The sequence below is a fragment of the Pholcus phalangioides genome, unplaced genomic scaffold (genome assembly GCF_987345545.1).
Source record: "Pholcus phalangioides strain wild (caught in Gottingen) unplaced genomic scaffold, Ppha-v1.0 ptg000015l_1, whole genome shotgun sequence".
NCBI lineage: Eukaryota > Metazoa > Arthropoda > Arachnida > Araneae > Pholcidae > Pholcus > Pholcus phalangioides.
The window spans coordinates 63,672,012-63,691,595 of NW_028301608.1; the positions used below are offsets into that span (position 1 = coordinate 63,672,012).

A 19,584-nucleotide genomic window follows, 5' to 3' on the forward strand; every position below is an offset into this window, starting at 1 on the left:
ACAACACTCTGGTGTATAAGTTGCACATCCATAAAACTACTCAGAAAACTCGCAGATCTGTGTCCGCCATAAGTAATGTGGTGAAAAATAGGTAACTTAGTCATTAAAAATTTTACCATGAGCTCCACTTTTTCATTAACTGACACATATTCATTGTTTTTCTGGTTCCCAGGTAGTAGATGCAATGCATCTAAAATTAATGTTTATTTTGCAAATTAGTCTATTTAATTATGTCTATAGTTTGAATTTTTACGGAATGTTTTTTTTACATTTTTATGAAATCAACTTTATCTCTTACTTTTGATTTTGCAACAAATGGGGGCGTGTGGGTCAAATTGACGCTCAAGGAATTGATTCATGCACCGGTAGACTTTGAAAGGACTTTATTATTGGGATGGAAAGCACGCCAAAAGCCATTCATGGGGATAGTATTGACTATCATGGGTACACCCGTGATAGTGCCAGAAATAAAATGGACTATCTAAGATTTGAAAGCACACACATCATTACCTTGTGCTTCTCTTGTATAATCAAGAGATTACACAGAACAAGATTTACGATGCATGTATTCTTATTACTTCAGTTACCTCCTTGAAGTGAATATCAGTACAGTATTTTGGTTTGAGAAAGTTTTAGTCTGCCTCAATGTGAAATGCTGCTTCTCTGTTTTCAACACAAAAAGTCATGTTTGTGCGTGGAACTCTCTTGTTCAATGGAACCCAACCATCCCGTATGCCACATTTTTGCTCCTTGGAATTATTAGGATATGTGTAGCCTAGTTGGTTGTAATTTTGTGGTGTCATTGTGAATTGGTATCTACTTCGAAAAAGTTTTGTCACCATGAGCAGAACAAATATGCATTTAGCTACAAATACAGAGAAGAAAAAAAAAAGCAACTTGCCCAATGTGACAGAAAGAAATGAGAAAAAAATGCTCATAACACTCTAAGAGTAATGTTATGTACGAAGAGGCACTGTGATCAGAACATAGCTAATTACTATACATAACGAATGTGAAGTCTGCTAATTGGGACTGCTGCGGAAAATGATATAGCTTAAATAATAAGGAAATAAATGTAATATATTTTAATCTTATTCTAGTCGCAGGTCACACAAGATCACCTGATGGGCCAACTGTTGGCCACTCTTGATGTACATAATACAACCACAGTTCAACTTCTAGACATTCTCAAACCAACTATAATTCATTTGACATGAATGTCGCTCTCCACTTGTTAATACAAGATTTACAGAAGACTGGATGTTGTGAAGATATTTGTTATTTGAGATGTTAATTTTTTAAGGAAAGATATTTGTTATTTGAGATGTTAATTTTTTAAGGAACAAGTGGAGAGCGACATTCATGTCATATATATAGCCCTCTGGTGGCTCGTCGTCCATGAGCTATTAGCTGATCGGTTTCACCGTCCATTGCACGGTTCCGTTCGGCATATATACGTTCTAGCGAAGGAAAATCTCTATCTCCTCTGTAGCTTAGTGGTCAGAGCACTCGTCCGGCAATCGAGGGACCCGGGTTCGACTCCCGGTAGAGGCAGAGATGAGTTTTTTCCTTCCTTAAAAAAATTAACATCTCAAATAACAAATATCTTCACAACATCCAGTCTTCTGTAAATCTTGTATAATTCATTTTTTCGATATCTTGCAGTAATTTTAATTCCTTGAGTAATATACTGTATTTTTTATGAATAAAAAATCTGTAACTTGAATTTTCAATAATTTTTAAGGAATATTAATTTCCAAACCATGAAGTTGTGCTTTATGTGCTGTAAATTTTAAAAATAGAGAAAGGAAACGGTCATCAATTGTATACAAAAAAAATCTTTTTTTTTAATTTCAGCACACAGAACACTTGAATAAAACAAAAATTCGACAATTCACATGTAGATTAACACTGGAAACACACAAGACTTTAAAGCAATAAAACTTATGAAAAATTGAATGACTCAATAATACAAAAAATAATTCCTGCGAGTTAATCAATGAATAATGATGATCAATCGATTTTTCCCAGTGCCTTGATACGCTGAAGCAATGTTGGGTGAGAATGATTCCAGGTAGAATACAGCCAATCGTACACAGGGAAATTAAGGTTGTCCTTGTTGATTTTGATGAGAGCACTGCGAAGATCTGCAGCTCGGTTAAGCATCTTGGCATAGAAATCGGCTTGGAATTCAAAACGTCTCGATAAGTAGGTCATCAGGAATGAAATTGCCTATAGTGAGATAAACCGCTCTTTAATTCGGAAGCAAAATTAATACTGAAAAAATATACTCACAGCAATTGCTTCACATTTACTGTGAAGGCGGCACTTAAAGCTGAATTTTCAGAAGGTTTTTAAGATGACTTCCAGAAGAAAGTGCCTTCTGGGGAAACTGAGATTTATTACATAAAATTTCACAATAAAATTCCAGAAAAAATTGTATGAGAAGATAAATATACCCTGCATCATGGATAAAAAAAAATTGAGCACAGTAATTATTTCTTCACAAAAAAAATTGAAAATTTGTAAAAATAGATTTGCTGACATTTATGTTTCTGATGCATTTTTTGAGTATCAAAAATGCAAAAACATTTTAAAAATCCAAAAAAAAAAATGAATGCTCTGGTCTGAAAAGATTACATTTTCAATCATAAAGAAGAAGCAATATTTTTAAATATTGAGAAAATGTTGGCGGAAACACACTCTTCTACATTGAAGTCAATTTTATTTCATCAAGGCAAAAGAATAAGTAAAGTGAATCAGACGCACCGATCCTGAATATTATCAACTAGGTAATGAAACGTTACAGCAATTGGATACATGCGTGGATTTAGGTACTGCAATGAGCTGCATTCTGGATTTCGCTGATCATTATCATGGCATAGTCTGCAAAGCTAATAGAATTTCATATATGTTATTACGGCATACCGTGTGATGAGCATTCGTTGCCATATGCTTTCTGTGTGTACATTCGCACGACTCTGGAGTTCTGTTCGCAAGTTTGGAGCCCTTACAAAATCAAGGACATAAAGCTCCTAGAAAAGCCACAGAGGTCGTTTACTAAACAAATATCAGGCATAAGCGGTCTGTCTTATTGCCAGGGACTTCAATTTCTGGGTTTGCACTTGCTGGAATGGCGTAGAATCGCCGCAGATCTGAAGATGTGCTACAAACTAGTACTCACCAAATTGTTTTTTTTTTTTTTTTTTTAACCGAGCACAACTCAGGTCTATCGCCATAGGCAATTTTCTACCTAGTGAGTTGTGCCGGAAGTGTAATTGTGTGTACCTAACAGTCTGAGTGCATATCAAGTGTTGTGTATGATTTTTCAGTGCTGCCATCTATATCTCAGAAGTGAAGTGAGTGATGTGTCGTGACTGAATATTTGTACTGTTTGTAGGTCTGTTGCTCTCTGTGGCGAGACTTTTTAACGGGGAGATCGGCTCGCATTTGCGCCTCGAAGTTGGGAACCACAGAAAACCAACTTCAGCCGACCACCACTGTGGCGACGGTGGGGCTCGAACCCGGGTCCCCGCGATGCGAGTCCATCACTATAACCACTCAACCACCACAGCGGCACCAAATTGTTTATCTACCATCGAGAGAACCTTTCTTCGAAATCATAGACAGGTGAGTTAACCTACGGAGGATCACTTCCAAATAAGAATACCAACGGCCAGAAGGGATTGCTTTTTCTACAGATATAGATGCCGTGTGGCGAGAATATGGAACAGTCTTCCTTCAGAACTTGTATACGCCTCCTATGCAAGATTTGCTTCCACTATTGAGGATTTCAACCTAACTCTGTATGCGAAATGCCATCCTGACTATTATTTTTTTTCCAGTATAAGTGCATTTCATGCCTTCTGGAGTTATTGTAAATAAAAATGAAATAATTTTTATACAAAAATTGCCACGTTTTCAAGACAAATTCAATTGGTCAAATGGTCGGTGTGTTTCGGCTCTTCAATGGAGAGCCGTCATAAATAACATGGCAAGAAATGCTATATAGGTTTGACATTCTCCTTGTCACTAAAGGTGAGCACGCAAAAATTTTTTAGTAAGTAAAAAAAAAAAATTGAAACCATCGCTTTCAAATTCTTTAAGCCCTTTGTCTGTCTTCAACAGCATTTTTAAAATATTTTTTATCAAAACAGGTCAAGACTTTTAGACCCACTCCCTGTATATAAACCTCTCTTAAAGTTCACCCCTAAGATGATGTCACTCCTGTTTTACAGCCACATAAAAATATCCTGGCAAAAAGTCTATTTAAATAATGTATTTCAAACCCCTGCTTAACGGTCATCCTCAGATATGGTCATGTACACTGTTTTCATCATTCATTCCATTGTACTAAAAACACCAGTACGGATACCAATAGTTGCAATTTTGGTTCAAATTATGCTCACTAAATGGCAGCACACAAGTTCTAATATTTGCTTGCTTTTTTACTACTTTTCAATGAAATCTGTTAATGTTTGGCAACTCTGATGCCCCAAAGCCGAATATTTTGCCTTGTTCTGCAACATGCTGACTGGGAATGTTCTGCAGCAAAAATCCCCATAATAGTGTTTTCTACGCTTTTCTTAAAATTCTTCCATATTGTTCTCGATGTACATCAGATTTTTGCATTTTCTGCTTTGGGGCTCTGATACCAGTTTGCTGGTTGCAGTTATATATCTCACATGATTTCACGCTTTTAATATGGCTAGTTCTAATTATATATATACAGGGTGCATAGGTTACAGGGCATATGGTATTTATATTGGTGAACTTGTACATCCCAGAGACATACTTCCAATTGGAAAAAAGTATCCAAATAAAGTGTAGTACTCAGATATGCCATTCATGTTTCAAGGGGTTGCATAGTTATTAAACTAAAGATGTTAACTTTTTGTATGAACACCCTGTACTCAAGAACCCAATTGCAAAGTTGTTGCCCTGTCTTTCTTGATGCCATAAAAAAATTCCATGTTTCTAAATGCAATATTCATTGAGATGAATATTGGTTGGCATCAGGAGAGACAAAGCAAAATCTTTCTAATTGGGTTCTTGAGCACACAGGGACTGTATAAAAAGCTAATTTTCATATTTTAATAACTATACAACCCCTTGCACCATGAAAGATGAATGACTTTTTTTCCAGTATTACACATTATTTGGATCCTTTTTCTAATTGGAAGTATATCTTTAGAATCAGGTTTTGCCAGTAAAATACTATATACACCCTGCTATCTATGCACCCCATATATATTATCGTTGCTCTCCATCACTAAGAGAAGAGATTTTGAAAATAAAAAAATTTATGTTAACAAATATAGTAAAAACATAAGGTGGGCGTTTGTACTTTTGCAAATGAATTTGATGTCGGAAGGACACGTATGTTCCACTTTGAAGCAAAAGAAACATTGGCATGGAGAACGGCTAAAAATGGATATCAGGCTAGAAAAAATAAATTTCCAAAGACAGGACTTGTTATAGATGTAGTTGTGATTACGATTGCTTTGTTTCAGCAAAAATTGTGTGTTACTTGTGTTTCCGACCCGATTCTACAAGAAAAAACTCGAAAAGATGCAGAAGAATTCAGACTAATCAACTTCAAAGTTTTCAAATGGTTAGTTGGATTATTTTCATGTGCATCACTAAGTTGTATTTAAGAATTTGCGAGGCGAATCTGCTGATGTCAATGATGAAGTGTGCGAAGAATGTAGTTAAAAAATGCCAAAAATTATCAAGGGGTATTCAACTAATGATTTTTGAAGAAATGATTGCTTGGAATACTCAACAAAACCCACCCAAACACTGATTGATCAGTTTTTCCAAAAGATGTGAATTCAGTATGCAAATACTGTTAAATACTTCTTTTGCTATTTCAATTGTCTATCTACACAAAAATTGTGCCCTTTCACAAACTTGAATGCATCTTATATTGTCAGAATTTTGTTCATCTGAAAAAAATAAGTATTTCCAGCTATTGTTGTTAATACTGTATTTTACAGTTCACTGAACTTTACTGGCAAGTTACTGTATTTTACTGGTGCGGCCATCTCTCTTTTAAGGGCAAATTTTTTTGTCCTGTGAGTGTTTGCAAAAAAGAGAAGTTTTACTGTATATCCTCAGAAAATAAAATATTTTAAAAATATTTGTTAATTTCAATTCAACACGTTCTAATCATTATTAATTTTTCAGAAATCATGGAAACACTGGCTAATATGCACCAATATAATTATGTAGTACTCACCTCATTGTATGGAGTGAAAACAAACTGAAACACAATGTATAGACCAATAAGCACAGGTTGATCTCGATAAAAACCAAATGCCTGGTACAGGGTTCTGTTCTTAAATAGCATTGAGAAGACAATGAAGCAGAGAAAGAAGTTGGCCTGATAAAAGTAAAGAAAAAACAAATTTTGATAATTATCTGAAAAGAACCTAATCATGCAGACAAAAACTATTAAAAAAATCTCTGCTATTGAAATTGGGCTGGTGTTTTGAGAAGAAATTTTGAAAGATTTTAGTTTATCACTTTCTTATGAATAAATTTCACAGAAAGGGGTTGTTTTAATTAATTTTTTTTTGAAGTAATTTATCCAAGTATTGCAATGACAACATCACCTGAAAGTATAGAAAGATTTAATGAGTTATAAATAACATTACATTATTATCAGGTGCCAACCCCCCCCCCCCCCCCAATTCTATTAAAATACAATTTTCTTTTTAAGCTATGTGCATGTGCAAGGCTACATGCTTCAGCACACACACAAAATTTCTAAATACACTATATGTAACATAGTCAAACCTGATGATCAGATATTATGAAGTATTGGTTATAACTAATTTTTTTTTTCAATCCCAGTGAACCTGCAATACCAAAATAGCGTTAAAAATATCAGAATAACAAATTATCATATTTATAAATATCAGATAATGATGTTTTTGGCACAATATGATTTTTTTTCATAATTAAAAATGATAAAATCAAATTGTTTTTCAAAAACTAAACCAAGTTGTGAAGTACTACTGTACTCTATTTCATCAACTCCCAACTCATTCATTCATTCATCATATCTGTTATCACAACAAAATTTGTTAATTGCTACAGTACCAAATTGTCTAAGAAAATATAGTTATATGCTATTTGTACATTTTCTTTTTTTAAAATTTAAAACAAACAAAGTGTTCCAGACTATGACATGAAACTAGACTGAAAGAGATAATACGATAAGTCACGTGGCAAAGTTCTGGCATGCATTCATTCATGCACTAGTCAGAGAAAGGCTATGGGTGAGTGCCATCTGTATCTAGATGGTGATCTCTAGCTATAGATAGCGCTGGTTCTGCCCATTCCCAGACCCACTCAAATAAAGGGGGGGGGGGGATTGGCATAACCCAAGTTTCATTAATGTTAGCGTTTCGGTTTTTATAACACCCAGGACCACTAAAATTCTGTAACAGTTTGATGGCCCATTTATGGCAGTGGTTCTTAAATATTTGCTACTTATGGCTTTCTTGCTTCAGTTAATGTTTACCCCCAACTTCACACAATAGTCTAATAAAGAATCGTTTCAAAGCACTGAACATGCACACACCAATATTGACAGCTTGCTTCTGACATACAGAACTGTATGCAATGCATACTTTGAGAACTACTGACTTACAGTGTATGGGTCTAATATTTTATTCAAACCTTTATAAATATTGCTATTATTTTTATAACACATGTGAATAATTTTAATAAAATTTTCAAGTTCGTCTGAGGATCAGCTGTGCCATCTTTGCAGACAACCTCTAATCTGTGGACCCACAGATCGAGAAACGCTGCTTTCAAGTGGATTCCTCTCATTGAACAGAAGTATTTATAGTGCACCGGTTATAATAAATATCGGATATCGCAAATGTTTTTCATGTTCTTGAGTGCCTTTGTTATATTCGGGCTAGATTATATTAATATTCCATGAAGAGAAAAAACGGTCTGTGTAGGCAAAATAAAATTAGAGAGAACATTGTCATCATTTACAAATAAACTGAGATTTGACATAAAAGCTTATTAGATTATTTTACATACACGCTCAAGAGAAACATTTTCTATATCCGATAATTGATCACTATTATACTAACACAAGTAACATTGTTTTTTATTTTTTAATAGTGTTTGTGCAAGGTCCAAAAAATTTCACCAGGGGAATCGTTATAACAAAATGAAGTCAATGCATAAATCATAGAAAAAGAGAACTACTTCCGGGCAATAATTGCTGATGCATTTTTTTTTACAGAACAGATGGGGAATATTATATTTCTGTAGGTGCCGATTCCCAGACTTGAAAAATCTGAAATTTATCATGTGATGAAATATTTCGCACTGAATAAAACGTCAGAAAAATAAAAGGGAGAACTGGGATTTTTAGGATTGCATAATAGGGTGACTACATTACTCGTTTTTTTACCAGGATTTTGCATTTCTGTACTTTTTGCATCCAGGTTTTTTTTAACATGAAAATGTCCCTTGTGTTTTCCATATTTTCAATGAAGCCTCTGCTGAAATGAAGGACAAATTATTTTTCCAGCTTAAAATTATGACTAAATATTATATTGTATCTCACATGTCTTGATTAATGTTTTTCTATGTAGGGTACATTGTAATCCACTGTGATTTGCAGCAGTTCTTATTACCCAATACTAGCAATTTAAGCAATGATTGGCAACTTTGTTCAACTTTAGTATCATACTTGGCAGCAATTGCTGATTTCCCATATTTGGAATCCTAATTTCCTATATTTTCCTTAAAGAAACATAATCAGCCTAACATTACAAGTACTGAAGGAGTATTTTCTCTCTGGATTTTTCATTTTCTAGAAACAGAATTTGAGGATTTTTCTATAAAGAGGAAAATTGGAAGAATGTGGTTTCTAGCCGAAAGATTTTAATAAGGCTAAAAAAGGGGAAAAAAAACAAAACAGAAAGCTTCTGGATAAATCAGAGACATTGGCACCTATTAGTTCATAACGATTCATAGACAGATAAAGACCACACATTGCTCTTGGGCCAATCTACATTTGTAGATTTGCATCCCATCACAGACGATGCTAGAGAAGCTAATAATAGCAATAAATTAATAGCAATTTCACATGTGTATTATTTCAGACAACACTGATAAGAAATAAAAAAAGTTTTCAGAAATCCAAACAACAAAAAGAAAGGTGTACCTGGGCAATAATAATATTTTTAAGAACGTGGCTGAACTTCCAATGTCCAAATTCATGTGCCAGTATAGCAAGAATCTCATCGTCACTGCATCCGGTCTTTTTAACCTGAAATGTCAAGTATCATATAAATTCTGATGTGGAGAAGGCTAAAACATTAATATGCAGAACCACATACATAGTAAATTTGGGTAATATGGGATATCACTCTAATTTTTTTTATTATTCCAATTTGAAACATACCTGAAACCTGTATTTCTATAAAATTTGGTTTCTTGTCTTTGCATTGACAAGTGTATCATATATTTAAAAATTAGTATTATAACTAAGAAAAAAAGACATTTAAAAAATCATTTTATGGAATAAAGGAGTTCAAAATCAAGAAAACTAACTCGAATTGATCAAAAACAAGATTTAATGAGTCTATGACAATGAAAAACTAAAATTTCATCGTTTGTTTTCATAGTTGTTGATGATGTCATAGTCTATTTACAAGAGGCGAAATTGCAATCTCCCTATTCTGTCCCAAAACAGTTGAGGTGGACCCACAGATAACGGGACATACATCATTTCTAGACCTTTTCTATCTTAAACTTTCCACCTTGAAGAGATATTCTAGCCTGACTCAGATAATACTTATATTATTCCATATTACTCAACACTACCATCTGTGAAAAAATAGACCTCTATCTAAATGGAGAGAATTGCTGGCTAAAAATTAACACACACAATTAAAATACAACACTTGTAAGGTACACTGTGCTTAGTTTCAAATTATTGGGCACATTTCCAATAATTTAATTTAATTATTAAATTGAAAGTAAATTTCTGGAAGTTGAAAAAACAAATATTTTCCTATAGCAGCTGTAATGATAATGACAACCGAGCCACACAGACTCTATACTATCATTTGAGGATTTTGGTGTTTATCCTGTGCCACTTGGAGGCCATACCCGAAGGCAGAGAAAAAACATAGTATTCCATATTACCTGAATGAACAACCTTGAAAAAAAACCAACATTTTTTAAAATTTTCTTGTCTATTCATGGGAATTTTCTCAATATCGTCAATGTTATAGAATCTAAACACAGTGGATTCCATTTACAACATTCTCACTTGAAACAATTTCCCGCTTAGAGTAGTAGAACCTTGATTATCAGTGCGCATATTAACCATACTATGAAAATTTCATGCTCGTCTCTTTCCTATTAACGGTGGTTTTTTCTTTTTTTTCATGGATTATGCAAGATTTTGTGAAGGTTAAAATGAAAACAAACATTTCCATTTTGTAGAACTGGATTTATTCATTCTTTTATAGAACCATTGCCCCTCCCCATTCTCATATACGACCCCCATTTCAATACAATGAAATGGCAGCCCCCATGTGCACATATAAGAACCAGACATTGTTCTGGTGCAATCGGCACTTGAAGATTTACAGCCAATTACAGGAAATGCCAGGAAGTTAGTGGAAATGGATTGCTTTTTCTTTACAATTGAAAGATAAGGTACAAGAATTGGTGTAACTTTGGATGTGGACACATGGCTCATTGGCTGGATCAATGCTATTTCTTGTTTGTGGCATTCTCTTAGTATATTTTACAACTGTGCAGAATGGCTGACAAGAAAAGTATAACTGTGTTTTTTGGTTATTTGTGATCACCTAGGGCTCAGATTTTTATGCCCCTAAAGATGAAACATCATTGCTGATCGGTAAATTCAGTTTTTAGCCTTATCAGCAACAACGTTTCATCTTTAGGGCATAAAAATCTGAGCCCCAGTGATACAAAATCTTCCCCCAAAATTAGCCTAGACAATCAAGGTTCTACAGTATTTCTGCCATCAATGAAACCCAGAATATCAGTAGTGTGACTATCCTTCAATAAGTGTAATTTTTTTTATATTAATTTTTTACAACCAAGCATCAGTTTTGTGTACCTATGCCAGGAGCATAAGCGAATATAAATTCTTAGAATGAAATGGGTGGGGGGCAAGTGATAGCCCACATTCGACCTCTCGTCTATTTGCCATTATACTTTTCAAAGCAAACTACCTCCTACCCGTCAATCCTAGTATCAGACTATGATTCACAAAATCCATCATTCCAATGGATTATAATACTATCATAAATGTCCTTTCTTATCAGTTGTTCTCACCACTGGAAAAAAGCTAGATATGTACAAAAGAAAACATATTTCTGTGTTTTCTTTTACTACCATCATAGCCTTTGGGAGAGTTGTTTAAAAAATACAAGACAGGGTGAAAATGCATTGATTTAGTACAGTAAATGCAAGGATTTTTTCTTTTGGAATATAGAGTTTTGAGAAAGAGAGGTTTGACCGTATAGCAGCAAAAATAAATAGAAACCTATCCTTGCTAGTTTTTATATTCTGCAAAAGCAAAGGCACTTGATCTTCTTTTCATCATCTATTTTGATTCTTAATAAATGCTTAAAAACATTTATCTAACAAATAAAAATAAACAAATGAAAATTTTATCCATAGGTTAATATTACAAACAACTAACTTTCTGGAATGTTTTCTCTTCTTCTTCTTCTTCTGTTTCAATATCCTTTGAATCTTTTTCTGCCTCTTTAGATGCATAATCGTGAAGCAGTGTGTCAAACAGAACAATCCTTTTGTTCTTATAAAATCCATACAAATAAGCATTGCTGTGGGCAGACCTTTTAGATCCTATAAAATTTAAATATTAAAGAAGTTTCATATTTATACAGAAGTAAACAATGATATATATATATATATATATATCCTAACTTGAAGGTTACTGATACAATTTCTTTTGTGCATTAATTTATAGTTTAATTCTGTCCATCAATTTACAGAGTCGAGCCAAAAGACTAAAATCCCCTGTGCCAAATGCCTGCTTCTTGCCACAAACATATGACATGGAGGAAAGGTGGGGAGTCAGAGTTATGAAAGCTGTAAATATGGTCAGAAATATTTTTAATAATTTGTTTTGCTGCCACTTGGGGAGTGGCAACAAGGGTTAATCTGATTTTGACAAACTTGGTAGCATGTTAATCAGGGTTGGGATAGCATAGTTGACAATTTAAAGAATAAGAATTAGGGAGGTTTTCATGAGTATCAAAATTCCATACAAAAATATAAAAGGGATTTTTCATGAAAGTAAAATTGCGGGGATTTTCCATGAATGAAAGTAAAATTATAGGGATTTCTCCCCTTGGCAAAAACATGACATTGTGCAAGCTATCACCAATTAGCATGAAGTCGTCAATCATCGCCAACTAGTAGGTTAAGTCATTACTCCTCTCAAATCAAATTAGTGCCCAAAATGGGACATACAGATGCAAAAGGACGTGTGGTCAAAGCAGATACAACTCATGTTGTTGATTTCAGATGCCAAAAAGCCGAACTAACGCTGGCTGTTTGACAAACTTTGACTGGTTGTTGGTATTGCTACTTTTGTTCAAGCTATAAAAGTGCATTGCAGTGAACCTCTTTGTAAGGGGAAATGTACCGAACTAAATTTTATAAGTCAACCAATTAGCTACAATTTTTTGCAGCAAATAAATACTTGAAAGCTCATTTTTTGGCAATACTACAACGATTTAGAAAAGATGCCAACAAAAGCACAAATTTGAAAGCATGTGATGATAATGTTGCCTCTTGATAAGGCAATAATCCCTCTACAATAATATCTTTCCTGTCTGCAGAGTAACATTATTCCAAGGTTTCATTGTATATAATTTTTTGAAATAAAAAGAATTGAAAAAAAATTGAATTTTAAACTACTTTTGCTAAGTATATAAAATATATGACAAGTGTAATTGGATCATTTTAATTTTTTAAACAAAAAAATTGCTCGATTCATAACAATGTGTCAAAAAATACCTTCAATGATAAAAATCTTTTTCAGAGGAAAATGAATACTCTCAGCTAATCTCTCTATTTCTTTCTTCAGAGGTCCTTCAGCCAAGGGTGTGAACTTGTCAAACAGAGGAGCAATATAATCAGCATAAACTGTTACAAGAACCTGAAATGATTAGTTATTGCTGTTATATTTACAGATTTAAGAAAAACCCTACAAACCTACTCAGTGACAATGACAAAAATTGTCATCAAAATGGCCCGATTCATCTCAAATTCATGATCATCTTTGATTCGTAATCAAACAATATGAATGAGCCACAAAGTCCATCTTGCTCTACACAATTCTACAAAATAATCGCATAAGACAAAATCATGCACAGTGAGTTAAATTTATCATGAGTAAGATGGGGATAGGGTTTTCTTCAAGGATAAGAAAAAGCAAAAACAATTACCAGAAGCAAAAAAAAAAAAATTGGAATGAATTATCTAAATTTATAATTTAGTAAAGTATAATTTACTTTATAATTTAGTTATTTTTAAATATTATAATTTAGGATATATGAACAAATTCGATTAATATCTTGTTTCTGCTTTCACTACTTCACATTGTTTCTAGTGAGCGTAGATTTCCCCCCCCCCCACCACCACCAAAGAGCCTGATATGATAGGCTGAAAGCAATAAAGATTCAGCTGACAAGTAGCATTTTTTATCTCTTTATAAAAACTTTAGATGCAAAGCTAGAGAACTGTGAATATTCCTCGCAAATATCTGTGGTGTTTAGTCAGAACATAACTCTAAAATCAGTTTTGGGATATAAGAATTTTCATTGTCATTTAAAAATCAAAAATAAAGCATGCACACAAATACAAATGAAAATATCATACATTAGCATGTTGTTTAACTGTATGTACACATTTGTGCATTTATTTCACCTTTAATTAGTTATAATTAGCAAGACTTACTTTTAGATTAAAAAATCATGTTTTGGAGATATCATGTTCTGACCAAACACTACAGATATGACAATTCTAGATTCATTGAGATCAATTTTGATTAAAATCCTGATGGTATTGTCAATTTTGTTACCGAAAGATATTTACTCAGATCTGATGAGATGAATTTGATCGTTTCTTCCATATATGTCACATCTACATCAACAAATCCAACGGATTTTGTTATTTTAATTATATCATACTTCTAATTTGCACAAGGCCATTTCAAAACTAAAATCAAACTATAGACCAAATTTTATGGGTCATAACTTCTGAAATTAATTTTTCGAAATTGTATTATAGCAAAATCCCATAAAGTGAAAGATACCTGTACAAATAATGGAGAATGACATCTTTGTACACGGGCCAGTGGAGCAACGGATAATGCGTCTGGCTACAGATCATGAAGAATGCTATGCGTCAGCTGAATGTAGACTGCTTTATTAAATTTTTTTATCAGCTTATATAGTCCTAGTCTCTTCAGGAGAACCAAGATACACATTTACTAGAACTAGTAAATTTATCATATAATAGAAAAATTTCAGAAACACTGGAACCTGTACAAAACAGAACGTTGAGAAAAATATTTTTTTAGGTTTCCGTCTCATAAAGGTACATAACAAAGCACTCTAACCATCTTTTGATTCCATTCTAGACACGTGATTAAAAACGGACTCATACACTTTCCATCTTAGATAGGTTTCACTGTGTATGTGGCTTATTTCATTCACAGAAACTTATTTCTGCCAGGGTGTCAATTCTATTTTTTTTTTTAACCTTCTGGGAGAAACCTCATTATCATGGCAAATTCAACTAATTTTACCAATTGATTTTCAGAACAAATTAATGGTATAAGGTGAGGGGCATCTGTGATACAACCATCGCTTTTTAAGTATCATTTAATCTATCACTAGTGGAAACAATGGTTTATTTTTTACACATTCAATATCAGTCAAGGACTAAGTTTTATGCAACGTGACAATAGATGACCAAAGAAAATATGTGTATTTTAGGACAGTGGAAAACGAATTTGAACAAGTTCTGTAGAGTTCTTACCAGAGATACCACCACGCAGAAGAACCAGAGATACACGAAGAAGTATTCACCTCCAATCTTTACAATGTAAATTATGGCAGCCATGAGTGGTAGCACAATCGCTTGGGTGACAATGAATTTTTTCACTTTGTCTTTTGCATAAAATCCAGGAGTCTACGGATGGGAAAGAAAAGATGAAACTCTTATCTTAGTATCGCTGCAGTTAAAAAAAACAGTATAAACATTAAAGGGCGTGAACCATATTACTACAATTGCTCCTGATTAACATGAGATACACCACGACATGAAACGTACAACGTATTTGGTCCCATCAACGTAAAGCATTTTTCATTTTACAGCAATAAAGTAAATGTAAAAGATTTCCCTCAATTTTTTTTGATTAACACTAACAATGATTTTGTAATGATTTTGATTTTAACACTAACCAGGTTCGGCTATATTTTATAGCTTCTTTCTTGGATGAAAAATAAATTAATTATAATCAAACGATTCAGTGGAATCGAATTTGAATATATACAAATTTATGAAAGTGTTTTTAGAAAAACATGTAACTGGAAAAATCTAGTATGAACAAATCAAGATGAAAACTGACCTGTTTATTGAACCCATGTCTTTCCTCAATCACAAACGTCTCGTAAATGCTGAAGGGCAATCCAATTATCGTACTAATAACACTTCCAAGGAATGCAAACACAAGTGTGTGAGCTACCTATAGAAAATAATGAAATATTTATGATTTGAATGCAATAGACTATTTTCTTCAACGTGTAAACATTTTTTTTTTCAAAAAGATTCTTGACATCAGGATATATGGAAGGTTTTTTTTAATGAAAAAATCAAAATCTCATCAACTATAATGATCAATTGAGTGATTTTTCAAACCAACCTCATGTTCACGACCATATCCAAATTTTGCTGTGACTTTTGCACTCAGCTCCCAAAGCAAAGAGTAACCACTTGTGAACAATATGATCTACGTTGGTGGAAAAACATTGATATATTTACTTATACAAATATATTTAATATATATACTTAAAAATTATAAAAATTGATTCAATGAAATGAGATACAGTGAATCACTTTAAAAGGTTTTGTTTCCAGAATAAGGTTTCCCACCCCATATTCAAATATTCCCATTTGACGAGTTCCCCATACTTATTACATTCTTATTGCATGGTGATGATTTATCAAATGGGTTTCACTGTAGTTGCTTTATGTTATTGCAAAGCTATTCTGCTTTTATATCCATCAATGAATAAATGTTTCAGGTATGCAGCAATATATACAGTGAAACCTTGATATAAAGATAATCAGTGGTCCAAGAAAAATATCGTTGTAGAGGTGCTATTGTTATAGGGCAAGGGGGTCTTCAACCTTTCTTGAGTAGCGAGCACTGCACATCAGGGTTTAAGCTACGGTGGCATTTTTTGCAAAATGCAAAAGAAAATCTTAGAATGCAAAAGAAGTAGTAGCCACTTTTGCATCAAAAATGCGTACAGGAGGTAGGCCTATGAAACGAGTAGACATCCAATCATCAATCATTACATTAGCTTTTTAGCATTTTGCTAAAGCTTTTCCTCCCATTTTCACTTTTTTGCAAAAGGAATTTTTATCCAGCTTAAACCCTGTCTGTGAATGAGCTATGGGTAGCTTGAGTTATCTGTGAATGTATTGCGGGTCGCTTAGGTGATCTGCAAAAATATGCCAATTTGTTCCTTACTTAAGTGATCTGGAGATATGCAGTGGTTCACTTAAGTCATCTGTAAATATGACACTGATCACTTAAAAGATCTGGAAATGTACCGCACGCCACTTCAGTGAAGTCATGAAATTTTAACAACCTAAGATAAACAGTTTGAGTGTAATCACATGCCAAAGTAGCTCTGCGATCAAAATGACAGCTTCCGCTGTTCTAGTGTTAACTCAGTGTCTTCCAAACTTACTTGTCTCATCAAACCAGAGAAAACAAATAATTCTCATCAGCCTTCTGTACAAAATCAAAAATTATGATATTAGCAAATTCCATGTTGTTAATTAGCTTCAAGCATTTCTTGGTCCCTTTAAGATGTTTTTAATTAAAAATAAAATTATTGGTAATTTTAAATGACTGAAATTCAGTTTTTTATCCTAGAAATTGATCTTGACACAGCCCTTTTTAATGGAGGGGATATACAACGCACAGTAAAATATAATCGGTAAATTTTGGATTTATGGGAAAAATTTCAATTAATATAATTTTTTAAAATTAGTTTGCTGCACTTAGATTTACACAGATATTCAGCTGAATACCTCAGCATCATTCAGTCGAACCGAATATTTAGAAAGAGGGCAGAATACCGAATGGCAGTCAAATATTCGTCCTATCTCTAGTGAGCATGTATGCTTTATTTTCAAATAATACAGGAATCGACACACATAATTTAAGTAAGAAAAGCACGAAACTAACCAAATGGAGAATTTCATCAAAGAGTCCATATATTAAACCGAAGTTCATTTTGTCCAGGTGATAATGTCGGGCCTTGTTGAAAGTGACTTGATCCATGACACCAGCAAGCTCTTGTGGGACAGATGTAGTCCTCATACATAGGAAACGCTGGAAGAGTATAAACAATTAATGCATGGATAAGAATAAATCTTTCATTATTTTCAAGCGAAACAAGCATATGGTCCTGTCAAAGAAGGATATTGGAGTGAAAAACATTTTAAATACTTTGGATAACATGAAAATCTATTAATGCAAAATAATTACATAAGTCTAATTTGTTACCCGTTAACAATATTTGGCATCATCAGGTGCACATGTTCTACTGCTATTGGCATTAAGAAAAAAACATAGGCCTCCAATTCCCAGACTTGAAAAATTATGTGATAAAATATTTCAACACTGATCGGTACAAATAATTTGGTCAGAGCTGACTGATTTTGATATTACCTTTTCGCATTTTGGGCTATTGTGTTTATTTGAATATTGTGTAATTTTATGGCAGCTATATTTAATTTATAGGATTTTGATGTTTGGAAAAAAAAAAAAAATGGTAATCTTTCGTTACAGCCATACCAATTAGCGTCTTTTTTGTCTAATCAAATTTTCTTGAAGTCATGAATCACCATTTTAAATGTCTCCTGTTTCGTCATAGCCGGTTAGTGTAGTGTTTAGTCAGGTTATAGTTCCCAACTTCAAGATGACATTTGGCTATGTCCCGCCACATCATGTCAGAGGATTCTATGCTTTTCTAAGAGGAGAAGCAAATTGAAAAGAGATCAGTCTCTGATGAGCGATTCTAGATAGGCAATTGCTAACCTAAAAGAAAAGTAACTGAAATTGTCTGACATGATGTAGCCAATTTTTATCTTGTGCTTGGAGAACTATACCAGTTAAGCTCGGTTTCCCCAGGAAGGTTTTTAGCACCAAGTAAATCAAATAGGACCCTTTTTGCAATGTAATTTTATCATGCTACACAGTTGTTTTCCTAACATGGCACATTAACCATTCAGTTGTCTGCATATGCATGTATTTTTGCCATTTTGCACAAAAAACCATACTAAATAAACACAACAAAAATGCAGAGAAGATTGGCGCGAAGTAAGATGCATTTGACTCCTCCAGAACCAGTCTGCCAATCACGCCTAAAGTAAAGCGCTACCGTGAGGTGCTCTGTAGGAAACAGTCACACTGCTTTTCCTATTGGTGAGTGGACGGAGAGTTGTGCTGGGAGATTCACGTTGCAAGCAACGCAGAAAACATAGCTTTAGTTATTGTGAGCCTCCTGTTAGTGTAGTGTTATGCCTCGTATTTTTCTAAACTTAGATACTTCCAGCACGATAGAGGGGGGCCCCCATGATGCTGTTGAAACAAACTCACTGTGGCCTCCTAATTTTGAGCAAACAAAGACTGGATTCAGTGCCCGGACACCGCTGCAGCATCCAGGTCACTAGACCCACTCGTCCTTCCCTAGTTACGGTCCCGCTTTCAGCTAGAGAAAACCAAACCTACAACGATGATCTCCACACTCATGTATAATTTAAATAATAATAACATGTTATGTAAATGCAGGTAACGTCAGTTATACATCACTCGATGGAAGAGAAGGCTTCCTCGGAGATGGATCACGCTCCCTACCTGTCTCAGAGATAAGTAGGATTCCCAGATGTAGACGACAACTGTCATGAAGATGATGATCCTGAAAACATCTTGAGGCGTAGACAAAGGAACGACCGTCGACACATAATCTACGTACGGAAGGTCCGAAAGCGAAGTCCACGCTTTGATTACGCTCTCCATCTCACTAATTACGTCGTCACTTTATAAAATTTACAATTTTCTGCACTTCTTAAATATTATTATTATACCGGCAACGCTGTTATTTTTTTCCTTTTTCCTAATCAAAAACGTTCGAAACGGTAAGGGAGAAAGGAGGAACGAACCTCAAGTCTAGCTCGAGCACGTTCAAAACTCATTATTGAATACGATCATGACGTCAC

At 34.0% G+C, this 19,584-nt stretch overlaps 1 protein-coding gene across 1 annotated transcript; it reads right to left on the minus strand.

The window, feature by feature from the left end:
* Positions 1-1,723: 1,723 nt before the first annotated feature.
* LOC149076482 (CAAX prenyl protease 1 homolog) lies at positions 1,724-19,505 on the minus strand. Its single transcript, XM_089244053.1, has 10 exons — positions 19,223-19,505; positions 17,549-17,695; positions 15,989-16,075; positions 15,695-15,811; positions 15,103-15,255; positions 13,075-13,216; positions 11,729-11,895; positions 9,206-9,310; positions 6,242-6,385; positions 1,724-2,232 (listed from the first exon to the last, which is right to left on the minus strand). Exons 1-10 carry the CDS (start codon positions 19,382-19,384, stop codon positions 2,014-2,016), a joined length of 1,443 nt encoding a protein of 480 aa, XP_089100179.1. The 5' UTR covers positions 19,385-19,505; the 3' UTR covers positions 1,724-2,013.
* Positions 19,506-19,584: the final 79 nt, after the last annotated feature.